The sequence below is a fragment of the Diabrotica virgifera genome, chromosome 8, assembly GCF_917563875.1.
Source record: "Diabrotica virgifera virgifera chromosome 8, PGI_DIABVI_V3a".
Taxonomy (NCBI): domain Eukaryota; kingdom Metazoa; phylum Arthropoda; class Insecta; order Coleoptera; family Chrysomelidae; genus Diabrotica; species Diabrotica virgifera.
In genome coordinates this window covers 173,236,863-173,263,366 of record NC_065450.1, presented here as the reverse complement: position 1 = coordinate 173,263,366, position 26,504 = coordinate 173,236,863, and the positions used below count along the sequence as shown (strand labels likewise).

General features: G+C 32.1%; 1 protein-coding gene across 1 annotated transcript; it reads left to right on the top strand.

The window, feature by feature from the left end:
- The first annotated feature begins 1,811 nt into the window (after positions 1-1,811).
- Positions 1,812-26,144, top strand: LOC126889866 (protein Aster-B-like). Its single transcript, XM_050658551.1, has 6 exons — positions 1,812-2,006; positions 3,030-3,231; positions 6,581-6,784; positions 11,352-11,451; positions 14,889-15,232; positions 25,967-26,144. Exons 1-6 carry the CDS (start codon positions 1,957-1,959, stop codon positions 26,048-26,050), a joined length of 984 nt encoding a protein of 327 aa, XP_050514508.1. The 5' UTR covers positions 1,812-1,956; the 3' UTR covers positions 26,051-26,144.
- Positions 26,145-26,504: the final 360 nt, after the last annotated feature.

Genomic DNA, 26,504 nt, shown 5'->3' with positions numbered 1-26,504 from the left:
AAGAAAAATAGACTGTATTGATGACCATATCTTCTGGTTTCTACAGAAAAATGGGTGGACCAGGTTTACGATTTAAATAGTTTTAGAGCTTTAAAAAGGAGATATGAAATTTATCCGTTACCTACATGTGAGATGTATACCCAATTTGATTCAGTTTGGCAAAACAAGAATCGAATGTTCTCTTAACCAAGCTTTTATAGCAAATATTGCTAAACATATGAGTTTGTTAAAAAATAGATAGGTATATCCTTAGCACACTTATAATAGATACCGTATGTTTTTTGGCCAAACAAGAATTAGCGTTTTGTGGTCATTTTGAGGGCGACGACTCTGACAATCGAGGCAATTACAGGGAATTGTTAACATTAATTGCCAAAAAAGATCAAAAATTTTGCCAACATCTAGAACAGCGTTTCTCAACCTTTTACCCTTTGCGACCCAATCTTCCATAACTATTTTCGCCGCGCCCCCCCTCGTTCAATAATTTTGACAAAAAACTGTCAAATCTTACTTTTTAGTATTGAGTGCTCTTTATGATTATAACTCCTATTCAGTGTTCATGTGTATTTTATTTTTTATTTTGTCAGAGTTTTGTTTTTCTTCGATTTTAGTAAATTAGTTAATGATGTTAGTGTATTTTTTTATATGCTCACGCCCCCCATTACTAAAAGCGCGCCCCCCTAGGGGGGCGCGCCCCACAGGTTGAGAAACGCTGATCTAGAAACATCAACTGTTTTTTCGAGAGTTTCAAGTGATATACAAAATGATATTATTGAAGCTATATATACATACATTTAGCCATATCTTCATTTTTTTAAATAAATTTTTTGCATCTGGTTTTGGTAACACTTTAGAAAAAGTCACTCGTCGCCACTGCTGAAATGCTACGTGATATCGATACTGCAATATGGACTTGAAAGCTCGACATTGAAGCAAGAACGCATATATAAGCTACAGCCCTTTGAAATGTGGCGTTACAGGAGAATGCTTAGAGTAGCTTAAACACAGAAGAAAACTAACACGGAAGTATTGCGAGAAATGGTCAAAGCATACAAAATAACAAACACAATAAAAACAAGAAAGTTACAGTACCTGCGGCATGTAATGAGAGTACAGCGATATGAACTGCTAAGACTGATAATACAGGAAAATATAAGAGGAGCAAGGAGGATAGGAAGAAGGAGAGTGTCATGGTTAAAGAATTTAAGGGACTGGTTTAAATGCAGTTTCATAGAACTCTCCATATAGCGGTAGATAAAGTAAAGATAGTGATGATGGTATCCAACCTCCGATTAGGAGACGGCGCTCAAAGAAGAAGAATAGTAGTCGATTGGTAAAAAAAAAAAATAAATTAAAAAAAAGACTCAGCTCGAGTGATTTTATTGTGATACTATAATGAAAATATTATCATGTCTATATCGGTGGTAAAACAGTCCGAAAGAACAAAATATACCTACCTATCTGCTTAAATTTGTTAACTTCACGTATCCAGTGTTTTACTGATTGTTGATATCTATTTTTGCGTAATGTTCTTTGCCCCATTTTTTCGGTAGTGCTTTGTTGTGTTAGGTTTTACGATTCTCCAGGATTTTCCAATGTTTTATGTTTTTTATTTACGAGACAATGTTTTCACCGATTTTCGACTATAGGAACTCTTTAAAAAATAAACATCTGTGAAATATTTAAAAATAAAAAAATGCCAGACACGTATTAATCATTGAAATGATAAGAGAAAACATGTGTGATAGATTTTCTAGTGTTTTATCATATCCTGCTTAAAAGTGAGCACCTGTGATGTTAGATAAAAGGACTAATTTTTAGTTTTATCAAAAGTCAATAGGTAGGTACCTACGATAACATACTTATATTTTATAATAATCCAAGTGGAATATAAACGCTGTTTAGATGCAGTAATAAATACAATATTCGCTATAACGGTTTTTAATTATTAACAATATGTATAACCGAAAAAGTAAAAGCAGTGAAAGTAGAAGTGAAAACAATGAGTAAGTTTATACATTTTTTAACAGCTTTTGAAAGAACTGAAGTTATTTCTCTGTACTTCTTATAGTACTAATTTATCCAATATGTCAATCTATAACTTTCTGTTGTTTTGTTTATAATTGGTTAAAAACATCTGTTTGTTACTTTCATGAGATTTCGTTTTTTTCTTCTGAGAAATCAGGAGCCTTGGAGAATCAACCTCAACTTAGAGGGCTAGGGACTATTATTTCAAGATTATAAATTTGCCTAGTGATCCAGATTTGAGACACTGAAGATTATTCTTGCGGCGAAGACCTCTGAGATGCTACGTGTTCTGTGTAAACAAATTGCAACAATTTTGGATTTTGGATTTTTCGGGAATAATTGCGGAACACCCTTCTTCCCAAGCCCGTTCAATTTCTTTAAATTCACTTTCGCTCATATTTTAATTTATAATAATCAAAATTGTACTTAAAATTATTGACAACTAAATAAAAACTCAATTCTCCATTGTTGTTATGCACCCTAGTTACTACCTAACAACCAAAGTATCTATCTTGATAAAATGAATGAAACTAGTCAATATGACGAAAATGTTTAATTTTATAATTTATAATGGTATCAATCGTGCAAAAAACGTTATAAAGCATGTCGAACGTTAAGGGTAACCGATCTCAGACAATAATTGGAGTCGTCGCTTCGCTCCTCCTCCAAACAATTGTCTTCGATCGGTATAAAACCCTTACCGTTCTCCATACTTAATATAATATTGTATTCACCTAAACTTTGATATAAAATTTATTACAACCTTTACGGAATTACATTTTGATTTTTGATTTTTTTAAATTTTATTAGGCTATATTGATAATGAAATCATAAGAATCAAGATAAAAGTGTTTGTACTCTACTAATATAAGTAATAATTGTTGTAATGCTTCGTACAAAAATTGATTTTGTTATTATTAATAATATGTTCTTAACAGCATCTTATCGGTTTCGTCTGTAATCTATCTATGTTTACACTTTTCTTCATATTTTAATTGTAGATATGATGAATCAGTGGGAGATGCACCTAGCAAAAGAAATAAAAAAGTGACGTATTTAAGACATTTTCCCAATGTCGTCGAAGAAGAAGTATTGCGAAGATATCCTTGTGCATTAGTCATTGATTTCCTAAGACAGGGTTACCTTTATGTCACAAAGAACTATTTGGCATTTCATTCAAACATATTTGGATATGTTACTAAAGTAAGCAAATAAATCTGCCTAAAGTTATGAAATCATTTAATAATTTTTCTGCAGCCGTCCCGAAAACAAAACTTTCGGTACGATTTATAAAATCGAAACATTTTACACAACTCGTACCGAAAGTAGCTACTTTCGGGACTAATTTTTTTACTTTCGGGACGCTTTTTTTATTTTCGGTACGATTTTGGGTAGCTAGGTAACGGCTTTGACAATAACATCCACTTTGTATTTTATTATGACAACGCTTGTCATTTAAGATTCGTGTGTGTTTAGTTTTCGCTCAGTTTTTCGTTTTTCAATTGCAAGAAATAGAAATCAGCAGTGAAAGTGAAGCCGAAATGATTCCAGATGAGATTAGGGAAACTAAATATCAATGTAAATAATTGTTATAATTGTGTTATTAATACATATTCATAAGTAGATTTTTCTAATGTTGAATTCACGAGAGTAATTTTAAAGTGTTTATAAAAGTTCATAACTAAAGTTTATCCATATATTCTTTTTAACATACAAAACGGCCGCAGAAAAAATATGGTACGTAACATGATCCAAAAGTGATTTTACGAGACTCGCAGGATTCCAGAACTTGCAGAAAATATCACTTTCGGAACATGTTACGTAAATTACTAGTATTTTATTTTTTATACTACGGACAGTCCGATAAGTACTTAGCCTATACAGGGTGATTGATTAGTAGGGTAAAGCTCAATAGCTCCGCTATAGTAATAGATAGCGATAAAAGTTAATAACAAAAATTTTAGCCACCTTTGAGCTTCACATTACAAAATTAGTTAGAATGTTACAGGGTGTTCGATAACACAGTGGCAGACCAAACTTATGTATTTTATTTTAAATTCGAAATTCTGTTAACTTCTCCATCACAAAAATATAAAGGTTTGTTATGTTATACAGGGTATTTACAAAGTTATAACCAATTTTATATGAAAATCGTAACAAGTTCAACTCCCTATATAAATAAAAATAAGCAAAACAACAATGGTTTATTAGTGCCATATTTTTTAACGTATTGTCAAAATTTTCAAGAATGGTCGATATTGCTAATTTTCTTTATATCAAATACAGGGTGAGTCAAAACGCAAGTACATTATTTTCTCAGTAATTGTAAATGGAACACCCTGTATTTTATGTCACTATTGAAAAGCACCATTACCGTACTTTAATTTTAAGATAACATTTCCTATGTCTAAATTTATTAGTTTTTGAGATATTTTTATTTTTCAATGGACCAGTAGCGTGGCCACCCAAATCACCAGAATTTAATAAACTGGACTGATTTTTTTGGGGTTACGTTAATAATGAAGTTTATAAAATACCTCCAACAACAAGGGATGAGATGAAAAATAGAATACAAAGTGTATTTCGATGTGATAATTTACAAATGCTCCGTAGAGTAAGTAGCTCATTCAATGATCGTTTTTAGGCGTACATAAATGTGTTAGGAGGTAATTTTGAACACCTTATGTAATTAAATATTAAAAATATTTTATTAAAAGTAGCTTCTAATTTTTTCAAATATGTTTTTTTTGCAAAATGTATTACTGGTAAATTATGTTTCGTCTTTATTTGTTACATTGTTATATTTACATACAAAAGTAGTGTTTAATTGTCTTCACAAAATATTGTATTTTGTGTTGGTGTGTTTTTTTGTAAAATTTATTACTAATTTTCTTTGTTTATTTGTTGCATTTACATAAAAAGATAGTTTATAATTGTTTCAAAAATGTTGCATGTAGTGGTTGTGTTTTTGTTTGTAAAATGTATTACTAATAAATTATTTTTATTTCTTTATTTGTTACAGTATTACATTGATTACCGGATTGATAATCGGTAATCTTCAATTGTCAATTCAGTCATGGCTTACTTAAAATTTAGATAAATTTAAACACCTAAAATAATTTGCTGTGAAAAATTAAAATATCTCGAAAACTAATAAATTTGGGCATAGGGAATGTTATGTACAGTTGAGTCCGCGAATCTTTACCCGTGCGTTATCATGTAAAGCATACGAAATAAGTCGATGATAAGTCGGAAATTGAAATTTACTAAACGTATCAGCAAGTGACAGTAAGCGACTTGCTGTTGCGTTTAGTAAATTTCAATTTTCGACTTATTATCGACTTATTTCGTATGCTTTACATGATGACGCACGGGTAAAGATTCGCGGACTCAACTGTAAAAATTAAAGTACGTTAATTTTACTTTTCAATAATGATATAAAATACAGGGTGTTCCTTTTAACATTACTGAGAAAATAATGTACTTGCGTTTTGACTCATCCTGTATTTGATATAAAGAAAATTAGCAATATCAATAATTCTTAAAAATTTTGACAATAAATAAAAAAATATGGCATTATTAAACCATTGCTGTTGCGCTTATTTTTATTTAAACAGGGAGTTGAACTTGTTACGATTTTCATACAAAATTGGTTATAACTTTGTAAATACCCCGTATAACATTACAAACTTTTATATTTTTGTGATGAAGAAGTTAACAGGATCTCGAATATAAAATAAAATATAGGGTGTTCTATTTAAAAAAAAAACATAAGTTAGGTCTGCCACTGTGTTATCGAACACCCTGTAACATTCTAACTAATTTTGTAATGTGAAGCTCGAAGGTGGCTAAAATTTTTGTTATTAATTTTTATTGCTATCTATTACTATAGCGGAGCTATTGAGCTTTACCCTACTAATCAATCATCCTGTATACAAAAAACGAAGATTTTGGAAAAGTGGAGATTTATTTCTGAACTTACTCTCCTTTTACTTCGATACACTTGATCCAGCGATTATTTAACTTCTTTAACTCATAAAAAATACGTTTTCTCGAGGTTTGCAAAATAGGCCTCCGTGGCGGCGATGAACTTTCATTCGGCTTAAATTTCTTTCTTTCCTCACTCGGCGAGTGACTCTCTTAAGTTTTGAAATCAAAGTAAGTCGCACAGGGCCAGATCTGGAGAATACGGTGGATGGGACAGTAATTCGTAACGCAAATCGACTAGTTTGGCCATGGCGAAAGCGGAGGTGTGAGCCGGTGCGTTGTTATGGTGAAAGAGCACTTTCTTCTTCACCATTGAGGCTGTCTTTCCTGCAATTCGACGTCGAATCATGCCAATAATGCGGAATGCTAAAGTCCCATGACAGTTTTGCCCTCTCCAATAAGTTTCTTCCTTAACCAAGTTTCAATATTTGAAAAAATGATGAAAAACGAAGCTTCATAAAAAAATAAGTTATGTGGGAAAGTCCGTAATGAATTATTCAATATTAATTTTATGTTTTCATTGTAAATCGTTCAGAATTACCTTAAAGTTATATTTTGGTTTTAGCTTTTAATTCCTTTGCTTAGTATTGAAGAGATTACAAAGGAAAAGACAGCAAAAATAATTCCCAATGCCATAGGAATACAAACGGCAGAGGGCAAACATACTTTTTCCAGTTTCTTGTCCAGAGATAGGACGTTAGCGTTTATAATGGAAGTCTGGAACCAAGCCAAACGTGCGGAAACTATATCTTTGGACTCATATGATAGGGTAAGTTTTCCTTAAGGTGACACAGTAGCGATCAACAGGTAGCCAAAACGCGTTCCAAGATTGCGGCTGTAATTTTGAATATTTTTTCGAGATATTTGGCACACGTATTCGTAATATAATAAAGGATGGCGGTACATAGCATCATCATCATCATTTGGCTCTACAACTCTATGTGAGTCTTGGCCGCGTTTACTATTTCCCTCCATTGTTGTCGGTCCTGAGCAGCTATTTCCCATTGCTGTACTCCCATTTTGCGTATATTGCATATATTGGGCGGTACATAGCCCAATTTGAAAAATATATTAATATGTGGAAATTACTCTGTAATTAAATACAATATTAAAAAAACGAGCCTGTACCGCCATTAAGAAGAACAAAAAAAATACACTTTCTTCAAATAAACTTTTTTATCCGATGTCTAGATTTTGTGTCATTTTGGAACTACTAATGAAATAAAAAATTTTAGTAGTTCCAAAATGACACAAAATCTAGGCATCGGATAAAAAAGTTTATTTGAAGAAAGTGTATTTTTTTGTTCTTCTTAATGGGGGTACAGGCTCGTTTTTTTAATATTGTATTTAATTACAGAGTAATTTCCACATATTAATATATTTTTCAAATTGGGCTCTGTACCGCCATACTTTATTATATTACGAATACGTATGCCAAATATCTCGAAAACATATTCAAAATTACAGTCGCAATCTTGGAACGCGTTTTCGCTACCTGTTGATCGCTACTGTTTCCTCTTAACATAATTTCTAGTAAACTTTGATAAAACAACACAAGAGCCACAACAGATCCCCTAGGTCGAGTGGAAGTGTTGTTAGAAGCGTGGTAAGATACCAACCACTCATATTGAATCTAACCTAAATCTGCATCAAATATTAACACAATTTTTAAAGGATTTGAACCTGAAGGAACCAAGAAAAAGACTAAGTTTTCACTCTAATGGCATATAAAACAACATAATGGTACTCTACATCCCACCAGACTAAAAGCAATGGGAAACTTATCTGGTTACACCTCCGAGGCTTCTACAGTTTCCAAGCCATACGGATGCTGAGACTAAGGAAGATGAGGGAATTTTACAATTTATAATTCACGTCCCATCTGCTCAGCGCGGTAAAGTTCCAACGAGAGTGGTTCCCTTCGTACTCCAATCAGAATAAACATGTAAATCAAAAATGAATAACCATTTTCAATTTCGTTGCAAAACGAAAATACAGCCGCACCTTATTCTAGTCCAATCAGAGAGTGCAGCAAGCACCTCTACCGGTTTCGAAACTTATTAGTCTCTCGTCAGGAGGCATATATGCTGCTCTCCCTGATCAAACAAACCCCGGCGTGCAGTCCCGGATTGCAACGAACGAAATGGCTTTCAAATTGTAGAAGCCTCGGAGGTGTAACCAGAGAAGTTTCCCATTGATTTCAGTCTGGTGGAATGTATAGTAACATTATGTTGTTTTATATGCCATTAGAGTAAAAACTTAGTCTTTTGCTAGCAGTTGCCGCTAGGGCATTTATGCAATTTCGTTCGTTGCAATCCGGGAATGCACGCCGGGGTTTGTTTTGGTTGGATCAGGGAGAGCAGCGTATGTGCCTCCTGATGGAAGACTAATAAGTTTCGAAGCCGGTAGAGGTGCTTGTTGCACTCTCTGATTGGACTAGAATATGGTGCGGCTGTATTTTCGTTTTGCAACGAAATTGAAAATGGTTATTCATTTTTGATTTACCTGTTTATTCTGATTGGAGTACGAAGGGAACCATTCTCGTTGGAACTTTACCGCGCTGAGGTACTTGATGTTTAAAACAACTTAAACTTGATAGTTTAAAAAAGACAATAGCTGAGTCATATACTGCAAAATCAAAAATATTGAATTCTGCAACTGATAATTGGGTAAAAATACAATTAAAATACAGGATTACCATTAAAAAATCGATGAATAATATATTTTAAGATAAAATACAAAGTACGTTTAACCCCTCATATACCAAGTTTAAATACATCGTTTTACTTCTACAATACATTTTATTATACTGTAATTTCTATGTTAAAAAAGGTCGGACGGGTTTGAAATGCATGGTTTAAAAAAATAAGATCAAATTATAAAGCGAATTTTTAAATTTTCTAAAAATATTCCTTTTTCTCCATGTCACTCGAAAATAATAAAGAGATGCAGTAATTAAACACAAAACAAAATCCTATATTTTTGTACTGTATCTGTTTTTTCGTATCTCTTATCATTTTCAAGTTACATGGATAAAAAGGAAGAAAAATTAAAAATGCGCTCTATAATTTGATCTTATTTTTTTTAAACCATTTATTTTAAACCCGTCCAACATTTTGAACATAGAAATAACACTATACTAAAAGGTACTGTAGAAAGAAAATTATGAATTTAATTTCTGGTGGATGAGAGGTTAAATATACTTCTCATTTTTTCTTAAAAACATTATTTATCAAATTTTTTGCACCATATCTAGCTTAGTTTGAATGTAATCGACATTTAACAGTGCTTATTTTAAAGGTATTTTCAAGCAGTACAAAAGGTATTTGTAGCATTATACATACCCCTAATATCGACCATTTCCTTGTTATTTTAAGTTAAATACACCGATTTGAGCATGCACCAAAAAACTTTTTTTTTTCATCTACAATTATCGGTTTTTGTATTATAACTACAAGATTTATAAAAGAAAAGAATCTTTTTAATTTTTATACGTTACAAAAATATTTTATATCTTACATACGTGCATAGAAATCGGCCCACTAAAAAATTCGGTCATTTTTGATGTCTCATATTTTCTAAACCTGTCGGCCGAATTAAGTGAATTTTTGAACATGTTATAGCCCGATTCTTTAACAATACCACTGTAATAATATTGTTGCTAAACAGGTAAATTCTCATTGTATACCGGGTGTACAAATCAAACTGTGTTTTTTTCTGAAAGTTCGCATCACCCTGTTGAATATTGTAGCATTTATAAAATACTGAAATTAAAAACCAACTATAACCTCAGATTTTCTTAACATTCTGTTTTTTGATTCATTCGTTTATGTTGGATAATAAAAAAGTTAGGTACTTTAACAACTAGACATGTTCTTCATCAATACACGGTGTTTCTAAATAAATGCGACAAACTTTAAGGGGTAATTCTGCATGAAAAAATAATGACAGTTGGCTTTATAAACGTATGTCCGCAAATGTTTCGTTTTCCTAGATACGGGATGTTGAATTTTTTCTTACAAACTGACGATTTATTTATTGCTTTAAAATCAGTTGAGATATGAAAATGAAATTTGGTAGGTTTTAAGAGATAGTTATTGTGGATTTTTGACACAAAACTAAGAATTTAATATTTACCATTGGCGTACATACGGGTAATATGATCGGACATATTACCCGTATGCGCGCCAATGGTGAATATTAAATTCTTGGTTTTATGTCAAAAAATCCGCAGTAACTATGTCTTAAAACCTACCAAATTTCATTTTTATATGTCAACTGGTTTTAAAGCAATAAATAAAGCAACATTACGTATCTCGGAAACAAAACATTTGCGGACAAACGTTTATCAAATTAACTGTCATTAGTTTTTCATGCAGAATTACCCCTTAAAGTTTGTCGCACTTATTTAGAGACACCGTGTATTGATGAAGAACATGTCTAGTTGTTAAAGTACCTAACTTTTTTATTATCCGACATAAACGAATGAATAAAAAAACAGAATGTTAAGAAAACCAGCGGCAGTAGGGTTTTAATTTCAGTATTTTATATATACTAGAATATTCCACAGGATGATGCGAACTTTGAGGAAAAAAACACAGTTTGATTGGTACACCCGCTATACAATGAAAATTTATCTGTCTAGCAACAATATTATTACAGTGGCATTGCTAAAGAATCGGGCTATAACATGTTCAAGAAATCACTTAAATCGGCCGACAGGTTTAGGAAATACGAGTCATCAAAAATGACCAAATTTTTAAGTGGGCCGATTTCTATGCACGTAAGTTTAGTTTTTTTCGTTACATGTTTAATTTTTAAGGTATTCGCAAAAAACCGTTCGAAAAGGTGTCATTTTCCAATAAAAATGGCAAATTTTCTACCACGAAAAACTCAAAAGGTGTTGAGCTTTTAAAAAAAATTATAGAACTGTTTTTGCTTAAAATTAGGTTCTATAGCCGTTTCCTCTTGAGATATTAACTACTCAGTGAAAATATCAGGCAAATTGAAGCAGTAGGATGGAATTCTTAGCCATATTCCCTCACTGACCGCACAATAACTCAATTTGTGAAAAATTGGCACTAACGTCAGTGTTTTCCTAAAGGTGCGATATGACTACTGTCATATTTATTACAATCTTTGTCATTTTATTACATAATGTGTCATTTTAATGATAAAATACATGTCAGTATATTATAATACATACGATTTATCAGTGCAAGTCTAATATAATGTTTTGATATAGCTTTACATAGCTTTTTCAAAATAGTTTCAAAATATATTTGTTTAAAACTAAAAACGAAAATAGTGGATAAAAAACTTTTTTTGTATTTTAGGACTCTGACTATAGCATGTGTTCATCTGAAGAAGAAATTATCGAAGAAACTGACATAGTGTGCAAACAAGTAGAAATCGCTCATAAAACTAGTGTGACTGGTAAGAAAGCTTTTTTTATTTTATTTAAAAATTAAATTTTTTATCAAACATAAAATTTATTTGATGTATTAACTTAACAGAAAAACAATAACACCTAAATAAATCGGTTTTTAAATACAGTCCCTAGAGACTTGCCACTTTTTGCATTGTGTTCAGGATGACATCGGGAAATAAGTCTTCTATAGAAAAATGGATGGACATGCATAGTTGCATTTTATATAATAACAGTTTTATACCGCTAACGCGGCTTTGGGATTACAGCAGTAATATTTTGGAGGTTTGAGTGATTTTGGCACTAAAGTGATGCAAATAGATTACATTTGGGGATTTTGGGGTGACAGAACACGAATATGCCATCAGAACTGACCCCTGGAGCACTTGGTGCCCACAGTCACTACTAAGCACGTCACTACTAAGCACGTCTGGAGTTTCGAAGGTTTTCGACCTTGATTGCATGCAAATAGATTAGTAGCCGGTCTTTGGTGTCGCTAAATACGAATACGCCATAAAAGCCGACCCCCGGACTGGACCACCTAGTACCCAAGTAGTTTTAAGGGATTTTGTATATCTTTCTCTGTATTATAATATACTATTATTTTTATTTACTTTAGTAGGGTCTAATTTAATGTCTTCGTATTTATTATTATTATCTATCAGTCTTATTTCTGCTGCATTTTTCTGGATTTTCAAGAGTTCAATAACGTCCGGTTGAACAGTATTTTCGTCCTTCAGATGGTGTATTTCTTTGTGTTTCTTAATTTGTGCTCTCATTGATCTCAATATACTTTTTTCTGTGTCTTTATTTAGTTGCTTCCGCTCTGCTGATACTAATACTCTTGCATTTTCAGCTCCTTTTATACAGGGTGTAACGAAAATACAGGTCATAAATTAAATCACATATTCTGAGACCAAAAATAGTTCGAATGAACCTAATTTACCTTAGTACAAATATGCACATAAAAAAAGTTACAGCCCTTTGAAGTTACAAAATGAAAATCGATTTTTTCGAATATATCGAAAACTATTAGAGATTTTTTATTGAAAATGGACATGTGGCATGAACATCTTAAAAAAGAATTATAGTGAAATTTGTGCACCCCATAAAATTTTATGGGGGTTTTGTTCCCTTAAACCCCCCAAACTTTTGTATACGTTCCAATTAAATTATTTTTGTGGTACCATTAGTTTAATTCAATATTTCTAAAACTTTTTTGCCTCTTAGTATTTTTCCGATAAGGCAGTTTTTATCGAGTTGCGGCTTCTTTTTTAATATGTTAATATAAAAATTGTATGGGGGTTTTGTTCCTTTAAACCCCCCAAATGTTTGTGTATGTTCCAATCAAACTTTTACTGTGGTACCATTACTTAAACACAGTATTTTTAAAACTTTTTTGCCTCTTTGTATTTTTTCTAGAAGGCACTTTTTATCGAGATGTTACTTCTTTTTTAAAATGGTTCAAAATATACCTAAAAATGTAAATCATAAATAAATTTTCATATCATTACCAAGTCTCTATAATCGTACTTAGCCATATACAAATATGTGGTGGATTTGAAAAATATTCAAAATATCTCGATAAAAACTGACTTTTCGAAAAAGTACTAGGAGGCAAAAAAGTTTTTAAAATATTGTGTTTAACTAATGGTACTACAATGATAATTAAATTGGAACGTACACAAAAGTTTGGGGGAGTTTAAGGAACAAAACCCCCATAAAATTTTTATGGGGTATCCAAATTTCACTATAATTTTTTCTTAAGATACTACTATCATAAAAATGTCACATGTCTATTTTCAATAAAAGATCTCTAATAGTTTTCGATATATTGGAAAAATCGATTTTCAATTTGTAATTTCAAAGGGCTGTAACTTTTTTTATGAGCACATTTGTACTAAGGTAAGTTAGGTTCAATCGAACTATTTTTGGTCCCAGAATATGTGATTAAATTTATGACCTGTATTTTTGTTACACCCTGTATAAATGTAATGGATTTCTACGGCTGTGGCCGCCTCTCCATACCCAGCGTCCAACTTTTTCTATCGTAACAGATATCTTCATCTAATTGCCTCGAGTCCATTGCCTCCTGAATATTGTCCCTCCAGCTTCTCCGTGGTCGTCCTCTTTTTCTTCTCTCCGGTGGGACCCACTCTAATATTTTTCTCGGCCAGCGAGTCTCATTCATTCTGTTAACGTGACCGAACCATGTCAGCTGTCTCCTTTCAATATCGTCTATTATAGTTTTTTCCATCTTCATATGTTCTCTAATTGTTTCATTTCTTACATGTTCTAATCTTGAGACCTGACAACTTCTCCTCAAAAAGTCCATTTCTGTGCTAAGTAGCTTCTTTTTATTTCTTGCACTTATGTCCCAAACTTCTGCACCGTAGATTTCATATATTCTTCTCTTTGTTTTCTTCCTGATGTCTTTGTCCCATAAAATTGAATTGAGGGATCTAGTGATGCTTCTACCTTTATTGATTCTGTGTTGTATTTCATCTTCACTATTTCCTCGTTTGTTAAATATAGCTCCCAAATATTTGCATTGTTTCACACCAACAATATGTCCTTCTTTAAATGGTAGGTTTTCAATGTCTTCGTTTCCCACTATGAAGTATTCTGACTTGTCCATATTTATTACTAATATTGCCTGTTGGTAATGTTCATTTAGCTTCCGTATTATATAGCTTAAGTCATCTTGATCTTGGGCTATAACAGCTCGTCTCCCAGTTTCAGTCCCATCGGTTTTACTGCTTTTGTCCATCTCTGTAAGGATTGGTCAAGATATATATTAAAGAGAGTGGGAGATAGACAAGCTCCTTCAGCTTCAGCTCCTTTTACATATTAATTGTAAAGTTATATCATCAGCTTCAGCTTCGTTGTTTTTTATTAAATCTTAATTTGGCTAGGCTGCTTGAAGTTAAAAATTTAATTCTTATTTTGTTAAACTTTATATGGCAATCTCCTCCATCGCTGTTGCAGCTCGATATAGGCATCGCAGCTTCCATACTAGCGTACATAGATTCTCTGCATCTCCAGTTTTTAACTCCATTTTTATTTATAATTTTTATCTTCCCTTGTCAGAAGATTCAACTTTAGACTCAGGATGGCCGTGTGGAGTCTGACAGTAAAAGCACAACTGCAAAAACTGTAAAATGAAATAAATTTAAACCATGCAAACCACAACTGCATACTTTTTTCGATATGGCATGAATCCAGAAAGATATGTACAATTTTTAAACATAGGTTTTCTTGATGGAACACAAGAAATATGCTATCAACCTGATGGGGGAACATCTCATTGTAAAAAAATGTTCAAGATTGGATGACGTCCCTACACATTTTTTACGATAGAGTGATAGGTGGTATTAAAATATGTAGGAAAAAAGACTATTATTTATTAAATAAGTAAATGTACTTACTGAATGATACTTTTTAGATCCGGTACCTACAAAGAACACAAACCCGAAGAACACAAACCTGTTAACTTCGGTAACAAAGAAACCTGGAATTAACACTCGAATATCAAAAGAACGCACAACGCATTTCATTCTTTACTACGCTGCGATTATTCTGATTGTTCTTCTTTTCTTATCAGCAGCAGTCTTGTTGCATCGCATAGTCAAAGTATACAATCTATATTCTTATGAAACTCCAAACGAATCAGAAAAGATGTATTATAAGGAACTGAAGCAGTTTTTTGAAAAAAATCCCGAGATGTTAGCGAAATCATTTGGATCAATCCACAATTTTGCGGAAGAAAATATAAAACATGTATCATCGGTAAGTCGGATTTATTATATTTAATTTATTGTGTCTGGACTAGGCATTCATGTAATTTCGATCCATAGCCCAGCAACCGAAGCTTTTCACCTCACAATTTTTACAGAATGGATCTATTTGCTTGAAATCTATATCAAAATCTATATCAGGATCAAAATCTATATCATGCCAAAAGGCGCTTTTACCATGGGGGTGGTTGCCACCCCATCTCGTGAGTGGAAATTTTTTATTATATGTTGACCGCAAAAGTCGATAAAATCGTTCATTTTAAGCAAAAAATGTCCTATACATTTTTTTGATATAATTAATAGTTTTCGATTTATTCGCTAACGAAAGTGTTAGTTTTATATCGAAGAAATCAATGTTTTTCGATGGTATACTCATTTACGATTCACTCAATTTTTGCCGTAGAAAAATTTTTTTCAAACCAAGTTCTTGAGAATTAAATAACCTACAATTTCATATTTAAACATTTTTGCGAATCTCTAATGCTAATCTTTCTATTCTGAAGAAAATGGTATTTTTTACCAAACTACAAAAAATCATTATTCGCTTTTAACTCCAGTTATTTAAAAACTAATCGTTTTGAGTCAGTCAAACTTCCGGAATCTATTAACAATATATAAATAAAGAAGAATAAATAAGGCCAAAGACTAAAAACACCTCCAACTTACATTAATATGCTTCCAATTGGATTTCTCCTTTTTTTTTTTCAAAAAAATATATTGATTGTTTAACCGTAACTTTTTATTTTTTATTGTAAAAAGTTTGGTAAAAAAGAATTTTGTAAGTTTTTACAAGCTCTATAAGGCTATTAATAATAAATCCTTTTAAAATCCTCAATCACAAAAAGAGGTGACTTTGAAAGGGTTGGTAAAGGTGGTTTTTGCACGTTATTATAAGTTTTAATTGTCAATGGCTCACCCAATTTGTGCCGTAGAAAAAACTTTTGCAAACCACTTTATTGGAAATTAAATAAGCTATAATTTTACATTTAATCATTTTTTCGTATGTCTGATGCTAATCTTTCTATTCTGAAGAAAATGGCATTTTTTACCAAAATACAAAAATTCGTTATTCGCTATTAACTCTATTTTTCTAAATAATAATCATTCTTAAGCCAGTTAAACATCTATAACCCAGTATCGTTTCGACAATCATAGAGTGAAGGTCGCTCCAATATTATTGTCTTCGGTGTTTTCAAAATAATTGCTATTGTGATATTTTGTGAATTTATTTAATTAGTGCTAATAAACTGATATATTAGAGTCATAAAGTTTTTCAACAAAAACTAGGTAAATATGGAAGCAGAGTCAATAGGTTCTGGCGAACCGCCTGACCAAAACAACTCTAAAAAAACTAATATGGATAACAACAGGTCTGTAAATAATTTAATCGATTTTGATAATAGGTATAAATCTGATGACCAGGCACCATTCTTTGTTTATATTGAACATAAAAATTCTAGTATTGGAAGATTATTTCCAATCAGGGTCGGTTCTTTTTTGTTAAATGATCCTTTAATAAAACATGATGTAGTAGACATAAAAACGGTAGGTATTAGTAGGGTAAAAGTCATATTAAAAACTTATTCTGCAGCAAATAAATTAATTAATCATGAATTGATAATTAAAAACGATCTAATAGCATATATCCCTAAATTTTACACGCACAGAAAGGGCGTAGTCAGAATGGTTGACACGTTCTTTTCGGAGGATTACCTGAAAGACGCAATCATTTCTGAAAAGCAGGTGGTGAATGTACAAAGAATGCAAAGAAAAATAACCAACAGCGACGGTACTACTCAATTAGTACCAAGACAAATAATTATTGTAGAATTTTTGGGCAATGAAGTTCCCCAAAACATAATAATTAACTTATGTAACTTCGTAGTTGATCCTTACGTGCATCCAGTGGTGCAATGCTACAAATGTCTTATGTACGGACACAGCTCTAGATTATGTAAATCCAAGGAGAGTAAATGTAAAAAATGTACAGACACTTCTCATACAGAAGAAAATTGTAGTGGAAATAATCTATGCATATATTGTAAAACTAACGAGCACACCTCGTTGTCAAGAAAGTGTCCAATATACGAGAAACAGAGAAAAATCAAGACAATAATGGCAACAGAAAATAGAAATTTCAAAGAAGCAGAGCAACTACATAACAACCCGAACTACGCAAAAATAACTACTAATAATAGATTTGCTATTTTAAATAACATTACTAATTTTCCAAGCTTACCTAACCCAACTAACAATACCTCTAATTTCACATTAAATAATCCGGCAAAAAGATTTAGTAACACAACAAATACAGCTAATAAACGTAAAGCAACTTCTCCTCCAATTCTACCCCATTCCTCTGCCTCAACTAGCAAAAGACCCACCCCTAAATCTAATCCGATAATCCCTAATCCTTACAGGGACGAATTTATTGACTATAAAGAGAAACTTATATTACTTGTGACATCTCATATAAACCAACTCATAGATACTACTAATCAATCTCAACCCATATGCAATTTAGAAAATGAATTAAGAAAACTTATTTCTAATAATCTAGAAGATACAGGTACTAACACAGAAACGGATAATATAGGGACTAGTCTTAATGACAGCAGTCACTAACTTCCAAATGGATAAACACAATCAGCCTAGTCAATCATTATTAAATATTTTACAATGGAATTGTAGATCTTTAGTTAGCAATAGGGATAATCTTGTAAATTATATTAATAATTTTCATGTAGATATTATTATTTTATCCGAAACTTGGTTGAAAAGCCAAATGGATTTTAAATTAAAAGGATATAATTTTGTTTCAAAATGTCGTGACAGCGGATATGGTGGCGTAGGTATTTTCATATTAAAGAGCATTGATTATCAAATAATAAATATTAACTATAATTTTAATAGTGGAATAGAAGTGTGTGCAGTCTTACTTAATAAAATTAATATATCTTTTGTGTCTATATATAGACCTCCTGACATCAGAGTAGATAAAACAGATTGGATACATTTATTCAAACAATTTGATTTTAATAAAACAGTTTTTTGTGGTGATTTTAATGCCCACCATTGCATGTGGGGTCCGATCCCGGATGACCGTAATGGTAGAACTTTAGTCGAAAGTATGGATTTTCTCGAACTAGTCTTTCAAAATGAGGGAACACCTACTAGAATCGGTCCAAGTGGGAATCAGTCTGCCGTTGATTTGACTATCACATCAGCTACATTAACAAACCGTATAAACTAGTCAGTACACTCTGACACACTGGGATCCGATCATTTTCCTATTAAAATAGAACTTAAAATTAATCCTTCTTCTTTTCTTATTAATCCATCAACCAAATGGAATGAATCCCGCGCTGACTGGAAACTGTTCCATACATATTTAGAGAATCAACTTTCTACCTTTTCAACAACCGATGATCTTTCAAACGATGAGCAGACAGCTCAACTTTTTCAAACTATTTCCATTGTCGCCTCTAAATCTATGCCCATAAAGAAACCCTTTACTCCTTCAACCCCAAGGCCCTATTGGTGGGATGAGGAATGTACACATATAATAAAAAAACGATCAGAAGCTTTAAAAGCATACCGAATGCAAAGTAACTATAATAATTACATAATTTATAAAAACATTGCAGCCCAAACCAGACGGTTATTTAAAATGAAAAAAAAAATGTAGCTGGATTCATTTTTTAAATAGCTTGAACAAAAGTACTCCTCTCTCAAAAATTTGGAGAACTGTAAGATCATTTTCCAACAATAATCAATACAATAAGAAACCACAACTTTCTGAAGATCTCATTAATAAATTACTAGATCAACTTGCACCTTCATCTGCCCCAGGTAATATTGCTGATAATAACATAGACATTTTTCGTTTTAATACTAACATAGATCACATGTCAAAACCTTTTACTTTTTCAGAACTAGAGTTTGCTCTTAAAAAAAGCAGAAATACAGCACCTGGTTTAGATGGTTTTACCTATAAAATATTGGACAAATTGCCATTAAATGCTAAACACATTCTCTTACAAATCTTTAATAATTGGTGGTTGAAACAAGAATATTGCGACACTTTAAAAAATATAGTCATATGTCCTATACTTAAATTCAACAAAAATCCAGAACTTCCATCATCTTATAGGCCCATCTCCTTATTATCATGTGTAACAAAATCTCTTGAAAGACTAATAAAATTGAGAGTAGAACATCTTTTAGAAAGTAAAGCAGCTTTTCCCTATTCACAGTATGGATTTCGTAGAGGACGAGGCACAATTGATGCTCTCATACATTTAGTTTCGGATATTCAACTTTGCTTCTCAAAGAACGAATTTATGCTATGTTTGTTTATAGATTTAAAGGGTGCGTATGACGTGGTTGATTTGGATATATTATATTCAAAAATGGTGGCATGTGGTATCGATAAAAGATTATCTGTAAATATATTAAATTTGTATGTTAACAGAAAAATATATTTACGTGACCATAATAATGTATTACACGGTCCAAGAATATTATATAACGGTCTTCCACAAGGCTCAATTCTAAGCCCTTTGTTATTTAATGTTTACACTGCAGATCTGCATGACCTGATAGATGACAAATGTAAAATAATACAGTATGCCGATGATATATGTTTATATACCAGCCATAAATCCTACGATGATTGTATGTTTAATCTAAAACGTAACTTTAGGAATATAGATAGGTGGGTTAAAAACATGGGATTTAGCATATCAAAAGATAAGTCTTCGATTGTATGTTTTACAAGACGTAGACAAAAAATCAGAGGCAAATGCCATATAGGTGATTATGCTTTTCCCTTAGAAGAAGAGTATAAGTATCTGGGCATGATCCTAGATAAAAAACTCTTGTGGTCTAGCCATATAAAAAATGTGAAACAAAGGTCAGAGCGTGGAATTAACCTTCTGCGTTTCGTTTCCAAAAAAAGTTGGGGTGCAGACCAATATATTTCCTTAATGTTTTATAGATCCTACATACGATCCATTCTAGATTATGGCTGTATTCTTTATGGTTCTACTTGCAAAACAAATCTTTTAACACTAGACAGAATACAGTATAAATCTATAAAAATCTGTCTAGGAGCTATGATGTCCTCACCAAGTCATGCAGTTCTAGCAGAAGCTCAAGAACCACCTTTATACATACGTATGCAAATATTAGCAAACAAATGTCTAATAAAATACAGAACGTTTAATACAACTATGGTTCACAAAATAGGTCTGCTTTCGACAGAAAATTTAACAAATTCTTACTGGAGGATTAAAAATTCGCCTCCTCTTACAGAATCTTTTATCGATACGAATCTTTACCAACCTTATATTTCACAGCTACCAAAATTTCCTATTTTCGAACATGACTTTGAAGTTCTGATAGACAAACCAACCATTATAATGCCATCTTATTCAGACTTGCCAACTTTAACAAATCTTATATTTAAATCCATACTAAACAAATTAGGCAAAAATTTAACAGTAATTTATACAGATGGATCAAAAACAGATGAAAGTACTGGTTTCGCATTTTTTGTTTCAAACAACAATTATGCAGAAAAATACCGAATTCCGGATTGCTGTTCTATTTTTACAGCCGAGGCTGCTGCCATACAGAAAGCACTAACTTGGTGTGCTTCTAATTATTGCGAGAACGTTGTAGTAGTCTCAGACTCTCAGGCAGTACTACAAGCTATTTGTAGCCATCCATTAGATAATTTCCAAAACTCCAGTATTCTTGATATCAAAAAAACATTACATAATCTAAAATCCACTAAAAAAACAGTTACTTTACTGTGGGTTAAAGGACATAGCGGAGTGGTTGGAAACGAAATAGTGGACGGAATGGCAAAAAATACATCCGAGATACCAGAAATCACAAACATTTTCAACTTCAAAGACCTATTTTCTGTTATCAGAAGTGTTGGCAGGGAAAGATGGAGGTCCAAATACGAAGATGTTCAGCAGACATCAAGAAATCATTACTTTTCTATTCACCCATTATTACCCAAATGTATACCTCATTTTAACTACAATTATAACAAAGTACATTCCTCATTAATAACCCGGCTAAAACTTAACCATGGCCTTTTTCCAGAGCATCTACATAGGATTGGAATCTATGAAACTCCCTTCTGTCCGTGTAACTATGAGTCCATCGGGGATCTGAACCATGTATTCTTGGATTGTCTTAATCACAGGGATCAGACTCAAAACTTATATTTAGGTTTAATTAACCTTAACATTAGCCTTCCAGTTAGCATCAGCAATCTTTTATCTTATTCTGACAAATCTATATTTAATATCTTAATCAAGTTTATAAATGATTCTAAGATAAAAATTTAAACATATCTATAACAAAATTCTGTGGCAAAAAGACGCTTTGTCTAATGCCATCTCTTTCTCTCCACACACACACACACAAACATCTATAACCTATTAATAATATATAAATAAAGAAGACCAAACAAGATCAATAAATAATTTTAATCAGGGTGGTGAGTAGGGGGAAGTTTCCGATCACTTTTCGCCAAAAAGGATAGGGCTGACTTTCATTTTATTATAGTCACTTAATTTTTAAGTTAGAGACTATTTTTATATTTCTGGAGATAGATCTTTTTAAATACTTTAAATTAGTTTAAACAAGTTATCTTCGAAAAATGCATAGTTTTCCCGTCTTTTGACTTTGAAACTACAATATTTAGCATTTGACGAAGAAGAGCTTAATAATAAAGTATAGCTCGATTACTATTGGTCTTAAAGAAATTTAAAAAACAGTTTTGTTTATTTTTTCAAAATGTACATTTTTGTGAAGTAAAGCTGTTTTGATAAAACGAGAACTTTTTGAGTTATTAGAGAGATATCGAAACCCTATTTAACAACGTCCTTTAATAAAAGATCCTTTATTTTGACATATATGCAAGCGCAGTATCACGTCCTTTATTTTTGTCCTGTAATAAAATACAGGCCGCCCGTATTTAAGGAAAAATAGAGGACAAAAATCTTTTAATAAAGGATCCTTTATTTTGACGTAACGTGTCAAAAATGTGACAAATTTGTCAAATTATGTGAAGAAACAAGAAAAGAAAGGCGTCTAACTTCACTTATATTTATGTTTTTATCAACAAATAGAATTTTATAAGTTATTTTTATATTTACAAAAATATTTAATGTGTCATTTGTCAAAATAAGAGATTCCTTAAAACTGCGTTTCGATAACTCTCATTAGACATATCCTGTATTTGTCCTTTATTAAAAGATCCTGTAATAAAGGAACTTTTAACTTAGGGTTTCGATATCTCTCTATTAGCAGAAAACTGATTAAAAACACTGATTTTTTCGATATAAAATTAACATTTTCGATAGGGAATAAATCGAAAACTATTAATTTTATCAAAAAAATGTATATAACGTTTTTTGCTTAGAATTAACGTTTTTACCAACTTTTGCGCTCAAAATAAAATAAAAAATTTCCACTCTCGACATGGGGTGGCAACCACCCCCATGGTAAAAGCGCCTTTCGGCCTCATATAGATTTTGATTCTTGGACTATCCACTCCTTATTCTCAAATTTTTAACCAAATCGATCCATTCTGTAAAAATTGCGAGGTTTTGTCCTATTTTAAGCTTCATTACTTGGACTACCAGTGTCTGATACACACCGTTAGATTCGTCTAGGGTCCTTCTACAAACGCTCAGTTATTGGCGCAATTCGTAGGTTGAAATTTTGAGTAATTGTCGAAAAACCAAAATTTTCAAAGTTTAGTTTTTCAGTTTTTTGGCTATACTGAGCCGTGTGTATGTCTGATCCTGACGGCTTACACACTACACACCATTTGAAATCTTAACTCAACACTATTAGCCCAGTAAATGAACGGGAAATTCAGCGATACCGTGTAATTTTCAGGGGCAACTCCGAATTGCATGAAAATTTGGATTTAGGTTCTACTTACCCTCCACTTCAAAGTTGAAATTGTGCCGTTGGTTGCTTTTACTTGGGGGGTGACAGTCACCCCTTCTCGGTGGTGAAAAAACATACGTTCAAGATAAGACCGGAAATTGATAAATTGACTGATTTTAAGCAACTTTTGTTCTATAAAGTTTTTTACCTAAATCAATACTTTTCGAGTTATTTGCCATTGAAAATGTTGATTTTTCGACAAAAGAACTACGTTTTCAGACGGTTTTTCACAAATAACTCAAAAAGTAAATATTTTATCGAAAAAAATATCCTTAGCAAAAGTGTAGCTTATAGAAAACCCAAAAAAATGGTGTATCGTTAAAGTCTATCAATCAAATAAAAACAAAGTTTTAGCTCATGAAAAATACGTTCTTATTCGTCTAATTTCAAATCGAATATTTCAAGGTTAAATCACCGAAAAATTAAGCACTTTTCGGGAAAAACCCATTTAAACTTTTTTAAAGTGTTTATAAAAAGCTTTGTTTTAATTGTTAACAAAAGGTTTAGCATTAAAAATAAGCGAGTTACGCTCAAAATAAAGTTGGCCGTCTTTTTTTTTTTGTAAAAAATCATGAAAATCTCGCCGTGTTTAGCTCCTCAAATGAAATTAATCGCTACCGCTTTACAAACAATTTACTTACCTATCTATTTTTTATATGATCTGTCAGTCTCACCGGTTTAAAGTGTTTATTTTTGAAAGGGTTATAATTGAGAAAGCTTGAACGGGTCACTAATCACGAGTGTATGCAAATTTTGAACAGCCATATCTTAACCAATTTTTGTCTTACGGAGACACAAAATGAAACTAGCATATTTATAATAGCAAAACCTACATTTTTTTACTTTTTAAGATTTTCTTAGCACTAATACTTTTTAAGTTATTTTGAAAAAATGAAATTTTTCAAAAATTTTTAGAAATTTTTTTTTATTATAAAACCAAATTTTTTCAAAAATAAGTACTTCAAACCAATCAAACTTACAGATCATATAAACAATACACATACAGTTAAAATAGATGGTAAAGCCAAACGATTAATTTCATTTAGGGTGCTAAATAGGGGGAGGTTTTCACGATTTTTTTTACAAAAAAGGGACATACTTTTTTTCAGTGTAACTCGTTTATTTTTGATGCTGTAAATTTTTGTAAAAAACAAATAATAAGCTTTTTTCGATACTTTAAAAATGTTAATAAGGTTTTCCCGAACAACTCTTCTTTCTTTGGTGATTTCGCGTTGAATTATTCGATTTGGAATTAGACGAATAATAACGTATTTTTCATGAGCTACAACTTTGCTTCTACTCAATTTGTAGACTCTACTGGTACACCATTGTTTTCGTTTTTTTATAGGCTACACTTTGCTAAAAATATTTTTTTCGATAAAATATTTACTTTTTGAGTTATTTGGGCAAAACGGTCTGAAAACGTAGTCTTTTTGTCGAAAAATCAACATTTTAAATCGCGAATAACTCGAAAAGTATTGACTTACGTAAAAAACTTATAGAACAAACGGTGCTTAAAATAAGTCAATTTATCCATTTCCGGCCTTATTTTAAAGACCCATTTTTCACCCCCCGAGAAGGGGTAAATGTCACCCCCCAAGTAAAAGCAACCAACGACACAAATTCAACTTTGTGTGGCACAAGTGGAGGGTAAGTAGAACCTAAATCCAAATTTTCATGCAATTCGGAGTTGCCCCCGGAAATTACACTCCAAAACGGTCATTTATTGGGCTATATTGATTTGGTGTATTTGCGGTTCTCCTGTCTCTTCTTGAACCGAAGATATATACCCCCAAAAATATGCCGTTTTTTACCTACCAAGTCCTATAGCTGGCTTATGCGTGGTCAAAAGTCACAAACTACACCAGTTTTGAATCGGCCTTGACACCCTCTTCAAACACAGAAAAAAAAATTCAGATCGGTTTAACTTTTCCAGTCACATATACATATTATCCACAAACATTTTCCCTTTTTTAATTAGAAATTGAGTCAGATTTCTGAGCTCGGTAACATTTGAATGGTATAACCGATTTTCAAAATTAGACATGCGTTGGAAAGGTAATGTTCAGTACTATTAGAAGCCGCAAAGGTCGGACTTAAATTTTTGAAGTTTTTGGGAATTTTTGGGGACGAGAACGAAACACAGACCCTAAATACGAAGGGCCGTAAAATCCACACCCTTGGACCAAAATGGATGGTTGACATATGAATGGGTCAGTCTTTCCATGAACTTTAAGATGAAAGTTGGCCCAATTTTCAATTCAGTCAGATTTATAAAATCGAAAATTTCGTGTTTATAGTGTCGCGTGTAGGGGTGTGTGGGTGTGAGCCACTGGCGAAAACTGCCGTTCTCTGGTAATTATTTTGTGTTTTGTTCATATTATCCTGGTCTATTTTCCTCCATTTTGCCATGTTTGATTTTACTGGAACGACCCCCTGTTCTTATCCTATTCATAGGTTTCCACGGTTTATAATCTAGAGATTGGTCAATCTCTTAAATCTGGGAAAGAGACAATACTCTGGTGGTTGATTCATATTGTACTGTTTCAAGGAAGCTTTCCTGAATTTTAGTGCCTTTCGTGATGTTTGAGCTCAGTGTAGGTGCTCTGCAACATTTCTGCGTGTTGATGTATGTATCTGCAAAACGGGCAGCCTACTATAAATTTGACAATAGATTGGAGAATACCTCTAAATGAATTATCCTTTATTTACTATGTATGTTTAAAAATGTTTTTTGTTTTAGGTACGAAAGTCCTTAGAGTCCATTTATTCCGTATTATCATCAGAATCTGAAAAGCAAGACACAAACGATTTTAAAAATGTTTAACACAAGTACTTCGGTAAAGTAAATCTATATTAGATTTACTATTACACTTCAGAGTGAGAATATATTTAATATAATAAATATTTTTATTAACTAACTGATTATTTTATTGCTGCCCTTTTTATTGTCCCTACTTTTTCTGTTCTTGAGATTTATCTAATAGTACTTGGGCCCACATATAAAATTATTATTTGTCACCACACCGTCGAAACTTTTTTTAATTTTTATATGGGTGGAGCCGGACAAATGTGGAGCTTGGCACATTATGGTAGTGGGGCGTTGTCTGTCAAGCTGTCATGAAGTTGTCAATTTTATGCAAGAAAAAATTTATAACCACATTGGTCATTTTATTTTAATCAATGGTTTTTATCATATAAACAGCGAAAACAATTTTGTCGGACAAAAATATTTAGCCATATAACGCGTCGGACACACCACATATGTTAAATTTATGAAA

Coding starts and splice junctions, on each gene's coding strand:
- LOC126889866 (XM_050658551.1), top strand. CDS start 1,957: ATGTATAACCGAAAAAGTAAAAGCAGTGAAAGTAGAAGTGAAAACAAT. Junction 2,007..3,029: donor AGTAGAAGTGAAAACAATGA/GTAAGTTTATAC, acceptor TTTTAATTGTAG/ATATGATGAATCAGTGGGAG. Junction 3,232..6,580: donor TATTTGGATATGTTACTAAA/GTAAGCAAATAA, acceptor TTTTGGTTTTAG/CTTTTAATTCCTTTGCTTAG.